We start from the raw sequence: 17,189 nt of genomic DNA, 5'->3' as shown, positions 1-17,189 counted from the left end.
ATTTTTTTCCTAAAAATACAAACTGAATACATATATATGAAAGAAGTGCTCGAACATAATAAATGGGACCACTGTGATTTGCGGTACCTAATTTAATGCACTAATTAATCGTATAATTCCGATGTAGTAATTTATGCTAGAAGAATAACACGTGGCCTAGTTTACAGTCCGGTTCTACTTATCCGGTGCCGACTTTTAACCAGGGAAAATGACGATTCAGCTGGAGCCAACCAATGAGACAGCGCGTTACGCCATCTAGCAATTACGACGTGGCGTTTGTTTATACGGTAGTCAAGGAACCGTTGGGGCTCGTGTTCGATGAGAATGCGACTTCAGTTTGAAGTCTCAAAAAATTAGCGACTTTTCGTTTACTTCGCTTTTCTTCGATGGATTTATTTAAAAGTCAGTTTTCCATCTTTCTTTGAAGATTGGTCAACCTTGGTTAGGTTTCAGTCGAAGGAAAAATTAATTGTCGTTGTGGGTCTCATGCATAATTTCTTATGAGATTGGTTTGTTCCAATACTATTACATGGTTACAACCCTGGCATTTGATTCAATGACTATGAGGAAAGTCGCGTCATTTTTTCATTGTGATACAATGTATTGAACAACGTCAAAGAACATAATGTAGTTGGAGTAGATATGATGGATGACCAAGATTTACCCATGCATATATAGGACTCACTTTTTTAAAAAAAATTGTATGTGTGGCAAAATCTTATCCGTTGAAATGAAGTGAGGGTGGTGCCCACATAGGTAGGATCTCATTAACCGTGATCTGAAACATGTGTGTATTATCCTAAAAGTTTCCGATTTCAACTCCAACGCCGTGGACAAATTATCTAGATAGAATGAGTTTGTTACATTTATTATGTTGCAAAGAGTTTCAATCATGTATATATATATTATTACTGTTATAAATAATCTTAAATATGAATTCCATATTTAAAGTAAACATAATGTAGTTGGAGTAGATATGTAAGGCCCCGCTTCCACACGTCTTTAATTAATTCACTTTCATCGCCGTTTCCTGCTTTCGCTTGTGTACACATTGCCATTTGCGGAGGGTACCATTGAATATTGTCACCAAACTCAGCTGCAAGTTTTTTTGTCAATGAACACAACTTAACTATACATTGTCAATGCACATAAACCTCAAAATTTATGCTGTCCAGATTTGTTTATGATGAACACTTAACGAGGGAGAATAATTGTCTTGTCTTATTTTGGGTTGTTCTTTTCGCATATAAAGAATGATGTTTGGTGAACAAAAGGGGATGCAGTGAAGCAGCCACATCATCAAGTACAACTTGCAGAAATGAAATATAATGAGTGAACATATCGAAATTTAGCGATACATAGATATTGAGTATGTATGGCTACACTATCTGCCCCTCTTGCGTAAATGAATTTAAGTGACATGCTTGTGGAAAGGTCGAATTATTCAAAACCCCGTTTATATCTCTTTGGAAATTTCTGACCTTGTTATGTCAGGTCGGTTCAACCTCTCTGAAGCACCTGGTTTCTTTGTAAATTTCTTTGAATATCAGGGAACAGCATGCTAACCTCCACTGCAGATCAATTCCAAAGGCTCCCAAATTTCAACTTGAAGTCGCCTCCACATTAGAGTAGTGAATGTTCCGCAATGTATCACTTTTGAATGTCTAGCTGATCACATTATAAAAGAACTCGGAGCCATGAAACAGTGAAAAGTTATGGAACCGTCAAATCTTTTTATGTTTCAAACTGTGCTGATTGCCTCAGAAGCTGCCATGTACATAAGACTTAAGAGGTCAATCTTAGAGTCAGTAGATTTACCGAGGTTGAAAAGCATAAATGCACTTCTGTTCACTGTCTATTTTATTATTGCGGTAAATGTCACAACATTCAAGAAACCGCACTTAGAAACTAAAGAGGTCCATATCATGTACAAACTAATATAAATACATCTAATTTACACAAACAGTTTACTATCTTCTAAGACTCGTGATATAGGGTCCTCACATCAAAAAATGACGAAAGCTAAAGTTATTTAGGATTTCAGAAGAGAGTTAAGAGCATGCACCTGCTATAAATGCATAGATTCTTGTTCAAAACGATCAACGGAAAAAGGCAAATGATGCACCTGCTATCGATGCGTAGATTCTTGTTCACAACGATCAAGGGAAAAAGGCCAAGCATGCACATTTGAAAGATCCAAGGAGAGGGGAAAAACCATTACCCAGCCCTCAGGATACCTTTCCTCCTCTTGATGAGTCCATTCATTAATGCTATATAGGTAGACTTACGCACACTAACACCCTTTTGAATCTGTTCCATGTAAATTTGCATGGCATCTTTGTATCTCCCTTCAGAGCAATGCTTTTCAATCTGTTCTGAATAAGCTATAGAATTTGAATCTGACTCATCAGAAGGTTCTCTAGTAGCAACATTTTCATCATTACCATGCTTTGAAAACTGAATCACTATATCCCTCTCTATCATTTTTGACAAATGCTCCTCGGCTTCTTTAGTTCTTCCAGCGTCATAAAGAGCACCGACAATGGCATTGTATGTATAACTATCAGGCCCTAATTTCTTTTCTTCCATTTCAGCAGCAAGGCCTAAGGCATCCTCAAGTCTCCTGTCTTTACACAAGGCTGCTATCAATGTGTTGTACGTTACAGCATCAAGATTCTTACCTTTGGAAACCCATGAGTGGAAGAGATTAATGGCTTTTCCAAGCATCCCTTCCATGCACAAACCTCGGAGAAGAATGTTACACGTATATACATCAGGTTTAAATGATTTTTCAACCATCTTGTTATGAAATTCAAAAGCTTTCTCCATATTTCCCTCCCAGCAGTACCCATGTATGATTGTGTTGTATGTGGTTTCATTAGGCACCAATGCATTCTCTAATAGCTCATTCAGCTTGGTCATTGCTACCTCCATTTTACCCGATTTGCACAGCCCTCCTATCACAGAATTATATGTGGCAATGCTAGGAATTATCTCTTTCTTCTTCATTTCGCCCCAAACTTTCATAGCTTTCTCAACATTTTCTTCTTTGAAATATCCAACAATCAACGTACCATAGCTCACTTCATCAAGAATATAGCCACTCTTATTCGCAGAACTCAGTAACTCATATGCATCATCAACCCTCCTTTCTCCACATAAATTGTGCAAAGCAGTGTTAAGTGTCACAATATCCATTTTCAAACCTTTCCCAGCCATTTGATTCATCACTCCAAATGCCTCTGCCCAATTACCCGTTTTACAAAATCCACTCATCAAAGTATTGTATGTAACACAATCTGGTGAAAATCCAGCTTCTTCCATCCTCTTAAACATCTCACTGGCATCAGTCATTCTCCCTTCCTTACAATACCACTTAATCAGGATGTTGTGAGTAATCTCATTTTGTGTCACTCCTTTCTCTACCATTTCGTCTACCAATTTAAAAGCCTCGGAACTCCTTTTTTCTTCAAAACACCCGTTAATCAAAGTATTATAAGTAACCACATCTGGCAACAGTTTCAACCCCACCATGTCATCTCTCAGCTTAAATGCATCATCAATCTTCCCCATGTTACACATCCCACTGATCAACATATTGTATGTCCAATTATCAGGCAAAAAATTATCGTCAGTCATCAATTCAACAACCTTTGTGACATCTTCCAACCACCCCATCTTGCAATACCCATTAACCAAAATATTATATGTATTTCTATTCGGCTTGAGCCCATTGTTCTTCATATCCAACAATAGATCCCGCACCTCTTGCAGCCTCCCCTTCTTGCACAAGGCATCTAAAATAGTGTTATAACTCGCATGGTCCGGCTTACACTTAAAATATTTCTCCATCCTGCTCAATAACTCCACGGCATTCTTAAACTCATACTTTAAACAGTACCCACTAATTAAAATATTTAAAGTAATTACATTTGGTTCAATTCCAAGCTCCAATGCGTCATCAAACAATTCTTTCCAAAAATGAGTAGAACGTGAAGAAGATGATTTCTTTACCAGTGAGCTTAGCAGGGAATTGACGGTCAATAAGTTCGGGCAGAGCTTATGCCGCTTCATTTTCTTGAAAATCTGCGAGGCAAGGTGTGGAAACCCGGATCCGCAGTAGGCGGAAATGCACGTATCCAGAAGAGCTTTTGAGGGACGCGGGAGGGGTGGAGCCGGGTGGAGGAGGTGACTATGGAGGTGGTGGTGAGGGTGGTCGGAGAGAATATGATCGCGAAGAATGCTCTTCGCGTCACTGAATTTATGGTGGGAAATCAGAGAAGACAGAACCGAGACAAGAGCCGAAATGGGCAAAGGAGTAAACGGCGTCAGAGTACAATGAGAACGAGCCCATGAAGAAAAAGGAGAGGAGGGCGGAAGGGTGGCGGTGGAGGGAAGGGGAAGAGAGGATGGAATGAATAATAGGTGGTGTTAAGTATGGGAGATATGAATGGAGAGCAGAGGGTAGTGGTTCGGCGTTGGCGGCGAACTTTTTGAGCAGGGCAGTGATGCTTGTAACGAGCTCCGCGGGATTCGATAAAGGCGGAGGCTTTGGGATGATAGTCGAGGTGGGCATAGTTTTTCGGTTGTTAATTTCAGAATTAGGGTTTCATTGGTGATTTGGGGATGAAGAAAGGGGTTTTGGATTTGCAGGCTTGAAGCCATGGCAATTTCCCCTTGCATTCATTATGTCCTTTTTCTCCTGCTAGATTAGATATATACAAATACCAGTGTCCAGCTTTTGAATTAGACTCGATTTCAAATTTGCAATTTTACCCCCAAAAAAAAAAAGTTCAAATTTGTAATTCGGCTGTAAATGTTTTCATCTAGCTGTGTGTTTATTTATGAGTAGGTCTATTATGAAATGGTCTCACAAATCTTTATCTGTGAGATGAATCAATCCTACCGATATTCACAATAAAAAATAATACTCTTAGCATAAAAAGTAATACTTTTTCATGAATGACCCAAATAAAAAATCCGTCTCACAAAATACGACCCGTGAGACCGTCTCACACAAATCTTTGTCTTTATTTAATCTACTACTAATGAAATATTTACTTGACAAAATTCAAATTTGTATACGTTTGATATTTCACTTCATTTTCATCCATGTATGCATCCCATTCCAATCTCTTGTTAATAAAAGTTTCTAACTTTTAACAAAGGAATTAGTTCACAAAATGGTCACTCACACGAGTGAAATACCATGGTTCCTTACGGAGGATCACCTAAAAAGGACCAACACGATCGTTTCTTCTTCAAATATAATTGCCCAATCAACAAGAATCGCTCCCCTGTGACTTACTTAACTTACAGCGAAAAGAAACATAAATCCTTGATACTTTGATCAGGACATATCCAAGAACTTAGTCGCTTTCATCATACAATGTGTCATTCAAAACGACAGCTTAAATTGCAATAAATAATCAATTCGAAATACATTCCAAGAAAAGTTAATGATTTCAAAACAGAGGCACGACCAATGGGCACACTTTCTCGAACATTGCTTCCTCGTGACATAATTAAGATTCATCTGTCGGATAATTACAAGCATCCAGCCTAAAATTCGAACTCGACATTGCACGTTGAAGATAACTCATCTCTGCAGTGTTGTAGATTATAATTAGTCGTGCACATGAAATACTGATCCATTACTAGGCCTTCGAAATCAAATAATATCTACATTTTTTGTTTTGTATTCGCGATATCGATTCAACCAGACATGACACAGCCATATTTTATACTATTGGTTAAAGAGGTCGACATTCATCTTTACCAGTTCAATTAAGGCACAATAATGAATCAAATTCATTTTTTCAATAATGTTTTTAAGAGGGATCATTGGCAGGTGCGATTCGCACAAGCCACAAAATATGAAAAAGAAGATTATTTCGTGGAATCCTTGAGATTGAGCTCGGTAGCAAGCTTTCACTTGATGTACAGAATGGAGTGAGTTGGGGGCATCAATGGTTTTAGAAAACACATGATTGTTTTATAATTAAAACTGTTTGAAAAACTTTCTCTACTATTTTAAAAACACCAAAAAAACTTATCTAAACTATTCTTTGAAAATTATAATTATACTAAGAGAATAATTTTTTAAAAAACATTTTTATAAACTTTTTACAAAATCTTGTCTAAACGCATACTTCAAGTTTTTGAATTTATAAAACACTAAAAACGTTTTTAAAATAATTGTCCAAACGTTCTCAGTTATCCATAGCATGTACTAGGATTAACAAATAACTTACGGATGAAGCAGGTGTTGAGTAGCTTGGCATCCTTTGTCAAGGCATTTGTTTTTATGGAGATAATTTTTGGATTAATTTACTGAGTTTATCAATGCAATAATCAACAAATTCAGTAAATTAATCCAAAAAATGCCTCCATAATATTTCTCAGGGTTCAGATCATCCTTGTTGCACTTCAAGAAAGCTCTCTGGCTTCAGCAAGTCATTTCAATGTGCTCAGCAGCAGCCATCAAAGAAGATAAAGTAGGGTTTCAATTTACTGGGAAACAATAAAGTATCACGCTTAGAATATGGACGATGGAACCCAAAATTTTAATTTACCGGGATGACTCAATTCATATAGGCTTGATACTTGCATTAAGAAAAATTATGCATAAATTTTGAGCAACTTTTCTCTTAATTTGTGTTTCATCGAACTTAAATTGATCTAAGTTTAAGTGAATCAAAAAAACCAACACCACATGGTGCAGATAACAAAAGAAAGAATCTAGCACATTATCTTCAGTCAAGAACATGAAAATTTACAGCGAGAATATGAATCTACAGCGAAAAAAACTAACACCAGGTGTATAAATCATCAGGTCACAACAAAATATCGTTCTTCAATCCTCACCCGAATAAAAACAAAATCCCACAAAGTATCAACTCGATAAAAAAATTTGTTTACTCCCTAAAATCATTGAAGACCACAGTATTACACGATTAATTTACTAAAAAACCCATCAAAATTTTTACATTATTCTTATACGAGATCAGAGTTTCTGGGAAAATGAATCATATATAATTAGCAGCTCCAGCTGAAAACATTAAAAAACACCAACTAGCCAAAAATCAATAAGCATTCAACAATTAGTAAACACAACTATTCACTGAAAACGGATCATTGCATTTTGTTTGAACCCAATGGCAAGGAGAGAAAAAAAACAGATTGAGATAGATCATTCACCTTCTTCTTGGCTCTTGTTTCCAAAGTACATGGTGCAGTCGAGAGAAGAAATGCATGAAAAGGCTCAAAAGATGCTAATTTACATGGAAGACAACATTTTCCACCAAGTTTATTGAAACACGTTAGCATATCATCAACATGAGATATTCTGTGCCTTCATCAATCAGTCCCAAAAATAACGGGCTTCAACTCTACCACTACCAGTAATCTCGGCAAGAGCAGGAACCATCATGAAAATGATGGAACCTATTCGTGTCTCTCAAGATTATTTCTCTGTGTACCACTTTAGATACAAATTTAAATGCGGTATGACAATCACCACAGACTCGAATGTTCTTCTTTATCCTGACAGGGGATCCAGGTGGAGTGTTTAGCAGAGCAAATGCTAGAGCAAGCTTCTCACTGTGATATTGCAACCTCTTTTCTCGCTCTTCCTGGTCTACAAACCATAATACATGGTTAGTATCCGGGACATATCCAATTTTCTTGATTTCATTAGTGATCTTCTCCCACATCAAACGAATATTATCTCTTTGAGGGTGGGTATCATCATCAACAACAAACAAATGGACAACATTCTCAATCTCCACCCAACTACAAGCAGGTTCCTTCTTCACTCCTCTTTCATTCATCATCTTTCTCACTCTTGCAGCATCACTCAATCTACCCGCAGAAACATATATGTTAGCCAACAACATGTGAGGACCGGAATCATGAGGATCAAGTTTAATTGCATGCTCGGCGGCATACACCCCCAATTCCATGTTCTTGTGCATTCTACTGGCTCCAAGCAAGGCTTTCCAAACAGCTGCAGTAGGTTCAATCTTCATTTCTCTTATGAACTTCAGAGCTCGATCAAGTTGACCTGCTCGACCCATTAAATCAACAGTTGCCACATAATGTGTAACATCTGGCTCGATCTTGTACATCTTCATCAATTCAAAATAACGCAATCCTTGTTCCAAAAGCCCAGAGTGGCTGCAAGCATTAAGCACGCAAAGGAAAGTAACTTCATTTGGATGAAACCTCATCCTGCGCATTTCTTCAAAAAGATCTATCGTTTCCTTCCCAAGCCCATGCTGTGCATAAGCAGTAAGCATCGAGTTCCAAGAAACTACATCCTTCTTCAGTAGTCGATCAAACACCTTCTTTGCATCCTCGATGCTTCCTGCTTTACCATACATATCAATAAGAGTATTACCAACAAAAGCAACAAGCTTCTGTCCCAACTTCACCATGTCGGCATGCACCCATTTTCCCTGTTCTAAAGCTCCAGTACTTGCACAAGCGGAAAAAACACTCGAGCACGTGAAATGGGTTGATTCAAAACCTTGCCGTTTCATATCCAGAAACATCTTCAAAGCATTATGTCCCTCTCCTTTCCTTGCATATGCTGCAATCAAAGCATTCCAGGATACCTCATTCTTACTCTTCAACCCATCAAACACAACTTTTGCCTCCTCCATCCTCCCAAACCGAGTGTACATATCAACCAACGCGCTCCCAACATAAACATCGTCCCCCAACCCACACTTCATGCAAGCCGCATGAATCCCTCTCCCAATTCCATCACTCTGCAAGCCTCCAGCAGCCTTCAGAGCACTTCCAAATGTAAACTGATTCGGCTTAATTCCAGTCTGTATCATCATCAGAAACAACCGCAACGCCTCCTTTGACTCGCGATTCTGTGAATACCCAGAGATCAACACGGTGTAAGACACCAAGTCCCTTTCGAGCATTTCATCGAACGCTTTTCGCGCCATCAGCATATCACCGCATTTCGCATACATGTTAACGATCGTGTTCTGCAAAACAATGAAATTCTTATATTTTGCGTCAATGACATGCTTGTGAACCATTTTCCCTTCTCCGAGCATTCCCAAATCCGTAAATTTCTTGAGGAGCTGAATACAGAAGCTGACATCCAATAACAAAGCATCACGATCAATGCGGTCGAGAACGGAGAGTGTCTCATTTTTGTCTTGGATAACACCAGAAAATTGGTGGAGGTCTTTGTTCTCTTGTTCACATTCTGAATCTGGCTGAAACAGAGCTAATGTGGAGAACTTAATTTGGGAGGAGATTGGAAAGTGGGATCTGCCGATTTTTCCAATAAATGTTATAGTTGAGTGGTTCATGACTTCATGTATGCCCCTGCTTTGGGAAATTTTGGCAGTTAACAGTGAACATCAAATTTAAAAAATTCTCGTTGTCTTTTGAAATATCTGTTCAATCCTCATTTTAAATATTTTCAGATCTTTTTTCTTTCTTTTAACCATAAACTAACGTTTTCTTCCTTTTGGACTCCTCAAGACATCCGCATCCGTAGTCATTAATCTATGTTATTAACTTTTCATCTCTTCAAAAAGTGTGGGATCCACGAGCCACATAATCATTATATTAACACTTGCACATTATTAATACACACTCACATTCATTTAATATCAACCTTCATTATTTATGGGTCTCACTGTCTACTTATTCATTTTTTTTATTTATTTTACAATAAATATTATTGAAAATAAATAATATTATTATATTTTAAAAATAACTTAATATCAATATTGATTAAAATATTATTAAAAAAATGAAAAACTATTGGACTCTTTGATATCATTCTTTCAACTTATAAATTATAATTATTTAAAACATAATATTATTTGATTTATAATATATATATATATATATACACAAAAGAGCCGTTTGGATTTTTTGTCTTTTTTTTAAAAAAAAATGTGATTTAATGAGATTAATTCTGATGAATTTTTTTGCTCACATGGCAACCAAGATTAATAATCTAGAAACCCACATTGGTGCATGAATATTAATTGATGTTAATAATTATCCATTAATGCACCAATGTGGGTGCTCTCATTTGTTCTTTTTTTTTGCCTACGATTGCTGCTCTAAGCTTTGCCAGAGACCGAGAGAACAGGCTCAGGAGTTCTTCCGCATTTGAAATTATTTAGTTATTTGTTTTATATTTTTATAGTGAGTCTTTAATTATTTGTTTTACATTCCATGGATTCCATGGTTTAGTTATTTGTTCCATGGTTTAATTATTTATTTTACATTCCATGGATTTCATAGTTTAGTTATTTATTCCATGGATAAGAAATTACGAAATTAAACATAGTGTGAAATAAGCCAAAAATGATTTAGGACGACTGGAAGCGACCAAATGATGATTGAGTGATATAACAAAAACAAAGTAAGCAAACTAATATTTTATATATTTTTTGGCGCCATGGCTAAGACCGGGCTTTAAAACAATGGCCCATTGAAAAGTTAAATGAGGAGCCGGGAGGAGTTTAAAATCCCGGCCCATCGAAAAGTTAATTATCGTTTTAATTTCTCAAATTATATTTTTAAAATTTGTTAATAAAACATATGGAAATTGTAAAATACTATCATTAATTCATACACATGGTAAAATAATCGATCAAAATTTTGAATGGTTACAATAATTATATTAAGAATAAAAAATAATTTGAAATGAATTATAATAATATTTTTTAAAATATAAAAACAACGATATTAATAAAAAAGAGATGGTTTTCCGAATCTTTATCTGTAAGACGGGTCAACCCTACCGATATTCATAATAAGAGTAATATTTTTAGCATAAAAATTAATACTTTTTCATGAATGACTAAATAAGATATATGTCTCACAAAATACGACCAGTGAGATCGTCTCACACAAGTTGTTGCCTTAATAAAATTATTGATAATAATGCTTGGGAAATTATGGTAACCGAAATAATCGATTTAATGTCCCAAAATTTTCTTCACATACGAGACATGCACGTGCTACAAATCAACAGAAATATTATGCCCCAACGAGCAAGAATCACTAAGAACCCCTCTGAAACAACTCCGTTCCATGCTTCGACATATGTAATAACTTGATTAGTTTCTTTCATATCATGCAAAATGATATCTAAAGACAAGAAACATATCGATTTCTTCGAAAGAAAACGTTGGTTTAGTTATTTCTCGAACTTTGCTTGCTCTTGGCGACAAAAATCAACTTCGTTTCTGTGATCATGCAAGCATTGAACTCATTATAACATCTCTGAGGATCGATCGTAGGCGTGCACAAATCACTCAAATCTATTACATCGTAATGTCTTCAATATAATCGATTCAACCAGACACTACAATCATATAATTTTATTACAGTACAAAACTATTTTGTTTATAGATTTACCATTTTTCTAACCTTTCTCCAAAGGAGTGATTTATTAAGATCATAAATCACTACTTTACGACGTACCTAACCAATCAGATCAATAACTCGTCACAATCCTTCTCTTAATCATCATGCAAGTTTATCCCATCAGTATTTGTCATTATACCACGTAGTGTAAGAGTAAATAACACACACACACACACACAAATATATATATATATATAAATAAAATGTAAATCACCATGCAGTTTGACATCATAATCATTCTTTGAAACTTCATAATATAAACACGGCTTAAAAATTAAATCCTTCTCCATACACCAGAGCGATATCAGTTATCCAACAAGTACGTAAATTGCGTAGATAATCCCCGGTATGTATCCCAGCAGTGTCAGCAACAAATCGATCCAAAATTCCACCTGAAATCCAAAATCAACAATACTACAATATTTTTTAGAAATTCTACACATAATTTAAGATACTACAACGCAAACAATGTAGTGAATAACTTAAGCATTAGCAGCAAATAATTGAAATTAAATATCTGAAACCAAAAAAAGAAGATTACTCCACATCCGTATCTAAGGAAGACTCCAACAGGTGGTAAGAGAATTGCCAAAATCACTTCAAGAAACGTTTCAGAACCCATAGTCGAATGAATCAACTTCAACTTTTGGTCGAAAATATGTGCAGATATCGAAAGAGAGCTCAACCAAAGTAATAAGAGCCAAGGGTACGAGCAGGTGTAGGCTCTTAAGCATTTAAAGCATTAAAATTATAACACGTAGAACAAACGTGTCGTGTCCTCTTGACTCGGATCTGAAAATTTACACACACAAATTATAATAATAATAATAATAATAATAATAACACTTAATTCGTAAATAAAACGTGGCACGCTCGTATGCCATTAACTTGGCCAATTGGGGAGGTTACAATTTATTTAAATTAACTTTTTATGTTTTTGTAAAAAAAATATTGCATACTTAATTCGACAATTCATGGTGGCTAATTAATTACAAACGAAATTAAATGATTAATATACTCAAAATTTTTGTGTGAGGTATAACATCAAGACGGAGAAGCCTAGTGTACTTTTGTGTGAGACGTGAAGTTTGAAATTTCACCACATAAATCAAATAGTTAAAGACAGAGAAGTTTGCGTTTGAGTAGCTGAGGGCTGAGGCCTTACTCAAAATTTGATTTGGGAACTTGAGTAGCTGAAGCCTTGTGGAAATGGAGCTTGATGAACAAACTGCCAATGTAACACAGTGACAAGAAATACGTTTCAATTTCGTAGCCATCAATACAAAAACTTAAAAAGATTTGGTTACGTGAAATTTGAAAACTTAGGATAGCTGGACAGGTGATTTCCCTTGATGACCACCCCTATCTCTGCCGTTGCTGACAACTACAAAGCTACCGAAGCATAAAGGAATTTATAAGCTAACCTGTGACTCGGAAGGCAGCTGAGTTCCGATTGTGTCTTTCTTAGAGGATCCATCTCCAACTCTAGCAGATCCCTTAGCGTCACCCTGACAATTGTCAACAAACTATCACCATAGAGCGACTAAATGAAGTCGAGAAAAGTTGAAGAAGAAGCTGATTTGCATACCTCTAACTGAAAATATAGCAGTCATTCCACCAAATGTACCAAGGCAAACAGGGTGAGCGAATTAGATGATCATGTCATTAATCAACTTTAAATTGCAGTGAAAAAAGCTAAGGAAATCCAAAAATACATAAAAACAGATGATGAAGTAAGAATCTACCGGTCTTCTTACATTTGCCGTGTCCTGACCATGGACTGAATAGGACGGTAATAACTTCCCATAGGAAAAAAAGGTTACTAGATAACAACCGAAAATAAGATAGTACCTCTCTGTACCTAGCCAAATATGCCTTCAGCGGGGCAATATACTCCTCGAAACCTAATGTTGCCATTGCCCACAACAAATCATCCCCGTTTATTGTCTTTCTTTTCTCTTTTTGGCACTTGTCACTAGCTCTATCCAATGAACACGAGGTAAAGTCAAAACCATATTCATAAAACTAATGAAGTCAATAAAATAATCCGCATACTGTAATCAATTAAGAACCACACACGCGTATTCACATGTAATGGTTCAGTTAAGACCCAAAAGGCAAATTAAATCTACTTTTGAGATGAAACTAACAAGGACAGCATCAAATTAATAGATCAAACAGATTTAGGCACAAAAAGTAACCAATCAAATATCCAAGAGCAGAATGAAAATACATGATGTATTCCGGAGCTAAGGTATTTTTAATCAAACAAAAAATTGTGTAGATATGTTGAATTGCTCTTCCTGCTGAGAGATTACCCTGATGGCTACTTTCTTGGTCAGTTGTCACCCACCTCCTCTACTGAGCAAGTATAAACATAAAATTGAACCGAAAACATTTGTAGACAAAATCAATTTTAAAAAAAAAAGTCATGGGAAAAGTATCAACTGAATGGTGATTTGAACATGATTGTGGCTGTATGTATGGATGAAAAGGACAATCTATTCACATGTGACATGTCCTCTTAAATAGTTGAGTGACTCACGTTTTCACCTATTAACTGATTCATTCTAGAACCAATATTATTGGCCCAGCTCATCAAGATGCACCAACTCATTCAAAGACCGTAAGGGAAAATTAAAAAGGATCATGCATGCATTTTACTTGGAGGTGGGGAAGCCAAATTTCAATTTCTAATCCAGGAAAGAACTATGATAATTTAGAACATACATGGAAAGTTGTTCCCCACCGTATTTTCGCATGTCGGGCACTAGTTGATCCATGAAAGGATTTGATTTAGTAACGTTACAAACATGCTAATAAAATCTATATTAGGCATTGGAAACTCCTCACGATCAGCCTTTACTCAACAGTATGGTCTTTATTTGCAGTTCTAGGAAGGTCTGTTATATTGGAACTAACATCAAAGATCATGTAACTCAGACAACAGAATTTAAGAGCTGTGTACAACAAAGAGGCAAGGCAAGAGAAGTGATTGAGGTCACAGAACATGAGCGGATGGCAATTAATGGTGAGATGCTAGCTTCCAGAAAAAATCAACGCAACAGTTAAAGTTGATTCCAAATCAAAACACACACAAAAAAATGCTTCACTCCCCACATGAACCAAATACTTGTTATCTAATCAAAGATAAAACTGATTCATCTATTACTAATTTTTTGTCATAAAATCAAAACTTTAAGTAATTTGAAAGCATAGATAATCCGTTGTACAACAATATCACACCACCAATCATTCTTCTACTCAAATGAGTCATACCACAGAAACACAAATAAACATTACAACAATGAACAAAAATACTAATACACTCCTCACAAATAGGACATAAGCTTCTTTCCCAATAACCAAAATGGACATAATAGCACAAAAATAAGAAACGTATGCTACAACATTTCGATGCATTCTCCTAACATATATCAGGACAAATATACAGGCAATTCACAGACAGAAACAAGAGTAATGAGGCTCAGACAAATTTATTTTACAATAGAAACACAAAAATTCCACGTTCAGTTAAAATACAAGATACCCTTAGCTTGCAGTGAACGTACTCGCTAGTGACGAAGCTGATAAATTCGGAGACGCATTCCTGAACCGTGTCCTTCGCATCCTTCGCTATCTTTCCATTCGCAGGCAACGCTTTCTTCATGATTCGGCCAATATTTGCAATCGGAAGGAAGCGATCCTGCTCTTTCACGCTAGACTGCGGACTGTGATCCCCACCGCCGCTATCGTGGCTGCCACTTCCACCGGCAAATCCACCAGGACTCTCAGCCATTCCTAATCCAAACCCTAGCACAGTAAAAATTCCGAAAACGAAAAACAACAACAAACAATTCAAAAAATCCCAAAAAAATCTCAGATTAACAAGAAACATCGCTATAAAAAATCATAAAGCTTGAAACTTGCAGACATGCGTGATTGATTTGACCTCATACAAGCATGATTACTAGAAATTAGCACGCGTATATACATACATATTACAGTGTGGAGGTGGGGGGTGGGTTTTGAGTACCTAGGTGTTGGATTTGTATTTGGCGCGCTTGGGGAAGAAGAAAGGGGATTGGTTGGTTGATTGAAGAAATCTGGAAATAGGGAGAAGTTACGATCGGACGACGCAGAGATGAGGAAGGTGACTTCTTTATTACGACTCAATTATTACAAAATAATTTATTTTTTATATTGGAATTTATTTTTTTATATAAATAACTCGCACCAATTATACTTTCTTCGAAAAAATCATTTTTTAAAAAATAAAATAAAATAAAAATTCACTTGCTATTGCAAATTATCGTTATACTAAATATCACATTAATTTTAAAAAACAAAATAAAATAAATATTAGATATCATGGTACAATTTTGATATTAGCTGGAAAATAATCTTGTACTTGGTTAAATTAAAAATTTATCCACAAACTTTCCTAGCATTCTCTCACGTGATACATTATTTCAACTTTCTGCATTTTATATGCTATGATTCAATTCAATAATTAAATTTTATCGAATAATTTTTAGTTTTATCATATATTAAATTTATTTTATATATAAGATCTAATTATCTTCATGTGTGCCCGTCCACTGATTTATTAAACAAAAACTCCTGTGAGACGGTTGGGTCACCCATAAAAAGATAGATATTTCTTTTTAAGCCAAAAATATTATTTTTTATTGTAAATATGTTTAATATTGATATGTCTTACGAATAAAGATCTACGAGAGTGTCGCACAAAAAAATAGAGTGGGTCTCTTGTGAGACGGGTCAACTCTACCGATATTCATAATAAAAAGTAATACTCTTAGTATAAAAAGTAATATTTTTTCATGGATGAACCAAATAAGATATCTGTATCACAAAATACGATCAATGATACTGTCTCACACGTATTTTTGTCAAAAACATAATATTACAAAAAAACTATTAAATTTTAATTTCACAGGTTAGGCGGTAAGTTGGCAACAGAGTCCAACCAAACTCCACTAGGCATTGGGGTCTAAAATTCCAGTTCCCCGAGTAACATGATTCAATCCGATTCATTAGTACGAAAACATTACATTTTGTATGGTATGATAGTATTTGAATTTAGAATTTGAATAGATATCTTATAAGACGACGGTCTCACGAATCTTTATCTATGAAACGGGTCAATTTTACCGATATTCACAATAAAAAGTAATACTCTTAGCATAAAAAGTAATGTTTTTTCATGGATGACCTAAATGAGATATTCGTCTCACAAAATACGGCCCATGAGACCGTCTCACACAAATTTTTGTCTTTAGATTTAGCCCTTTCAACTTAAATTGCACTTGTCTAATTTATCGATCAATATTGGATTGAATAAATTTAAAATGGTTGCATTTATTTTATTAAGTAGTTTTTTCAGCATGCACAAGGCTTGAGAACCTCATTAAGTACTTTAAATATTATTTTATGGGACACAGTTTTTAACTAAATTAGTAAATTTAAATTCAAAAATGTTTTATTGGATGCTTCGCAAATCATGATATAATTTCCTAATATATATAATTATTACTTTACTAAATAAATAAAATATTGGAGAAGCAATGATTGACAACTTGAGAAAACACCACGTGTATCATACAAAATACATATAAATGCATTTCACTACATCATTGAACGCACAAACCACATAAGATAGACCATGAAAAACATATCAAGAGCACCCAGAAAATAGAGAGGCCAAAAAAAACCACTATGGGTTAAAATAAAGTGTGAAATGTGTG

General features: G+C 35.5%; 4 protein-coding genes across 8 annotated transcripts; all 4 read right to left on the bottom strand.

Annotated features, from left to right (window-relative positions):
* Positions 1–1,299: 1,299 nt before the first annotated feature.
* LOC142524344 (uncharacterized) lies at positions 1,300–4,723 on the bottom strand. The gene is given in 3 exon segments (XM_075628288.1): positions 1,300–1,767; positions 2,222–4,356; positions 4,358–4,723. Coding segments are annotated over 3 exon segments (2,361 nt in total). The 5' UTR covers positions 4,577–4,723; the 3' UTR covers positions 1,300–1,760.
* Positions 4,724–5,249: 526 nt separating this feature from the next.
* Positions 5,250–9,349, bottom strand: LOC142525275 (pentatricopeptide repeat-containing protein At3g24000, mitochondrial). 2 transcript variants are annotated; one of them, XM_075629511.1, is made up of 3 exons: positions 7,201–9,349; positions 6,244–6,513; positions 5,250–5,598 (listed from the first exon to the last, which is right to left on the bottom strand). In XM_075629511.1, exon 1 carries the CDS (start codon positions 9,336–9,338, stop codon positions 7,398–7,400), a length of 1,941 nt encoding a protein of 646 aa, XP_075485626.1. In that variant the 5' UTR covers positions 9,339–9,349; the 3' UTR covers positions 5,250–5,598; positions 6,244–6,513; positions 7,201–7,397. The 2 variants fall into 2 exon arrangements, with proteins under 2 accessions (XP_075485626.1, XP_075485625.1); XM_075629510.1 differs by having other exon boundaries at positions 5,250–5,605; positions 6,255–6,513.
* Positions 9,350–11,655: 2,306 nt separating this feature from the next.
* Positions 11,656–12,293, bottom strand: LOC142525398 (low temperature-induced protein lt101.2-like). Its single transcript, XM_075629685.1, has 2 exons — positions 11,963–12,293; positions 11,656–11,813 (listed from the first exon to the last, which is right to left on the bottom strand). The coding sequence occupies exons 1-2, from the start codon at positions 12,041–12,043 to the stop codon at positions 11,730–11,732; spliced, it is 165 nt and encodes a 54-aa protein (XP_075485800.1). The 5' UTR covers positions 12,044–12,293; the 3' UTR covers positions 11,656–11,729.
* LOC142525397 (nuclear transcription factor Y subunit B-1-like) lies at positions 11,656–15,592 on the bottom strand. 4 transcript variants are annotated; one of them, XM_075629683.1, is made up of 7 exons: positions 15,458–15,592; positions 14,994–15,234; positions 13,273–13,402; positions 13,010–13,015; positions 12,846–12,929; positions 12,587–12,649; positions 11,656–11,813 (listed from the first exon to the last, which is right to left on the bottom strand). In XM_075629683.1, the coding sequence occupies exons 2-6, from the start codon at positions 15,218–15,220 to the stop codon at positions 12,587–12,589; spliced, it is 510 nt and encodes a 169-aa protein (XP_075485798.1). In that variant the 5' UTR covers positions 15,221–15,234; positions 15,458–15,592; the 3' UTR covers positions 11,656–11,813. The 4 variants fall into 4 exon arrangements, 1 of the variants encoding a protein (XP_075485798.1); XR_012815064.1 differs by having other exon boundaries at positions 13,010–13,402; XR_012815065.1 differs by having other exon boundaries at positions 13,010–13,402; positions 14,994–15,222.
* Between the last annotated feature and the right edge of the window lie 1,597 nt (positions 15,593–17,189).

The sequence above is a fragment of the Primulina tabacum genome, chromosome 14, assembly GCF_025594145.1.
Source record: "Primulina tabacum isolate GXHZ01 chromosome 14, ASM2559414v2, whole genome shotgun sequence".
NCBI lineage: Eukaryota > Viridiplantae > Streptophyta > Magnoliopsida > Lamiales > Gesneriaceae > Primulina > Primulina tabacum.
This window is presented reverse-complemented; position numbering and strand designations above follow the sequence as displayed.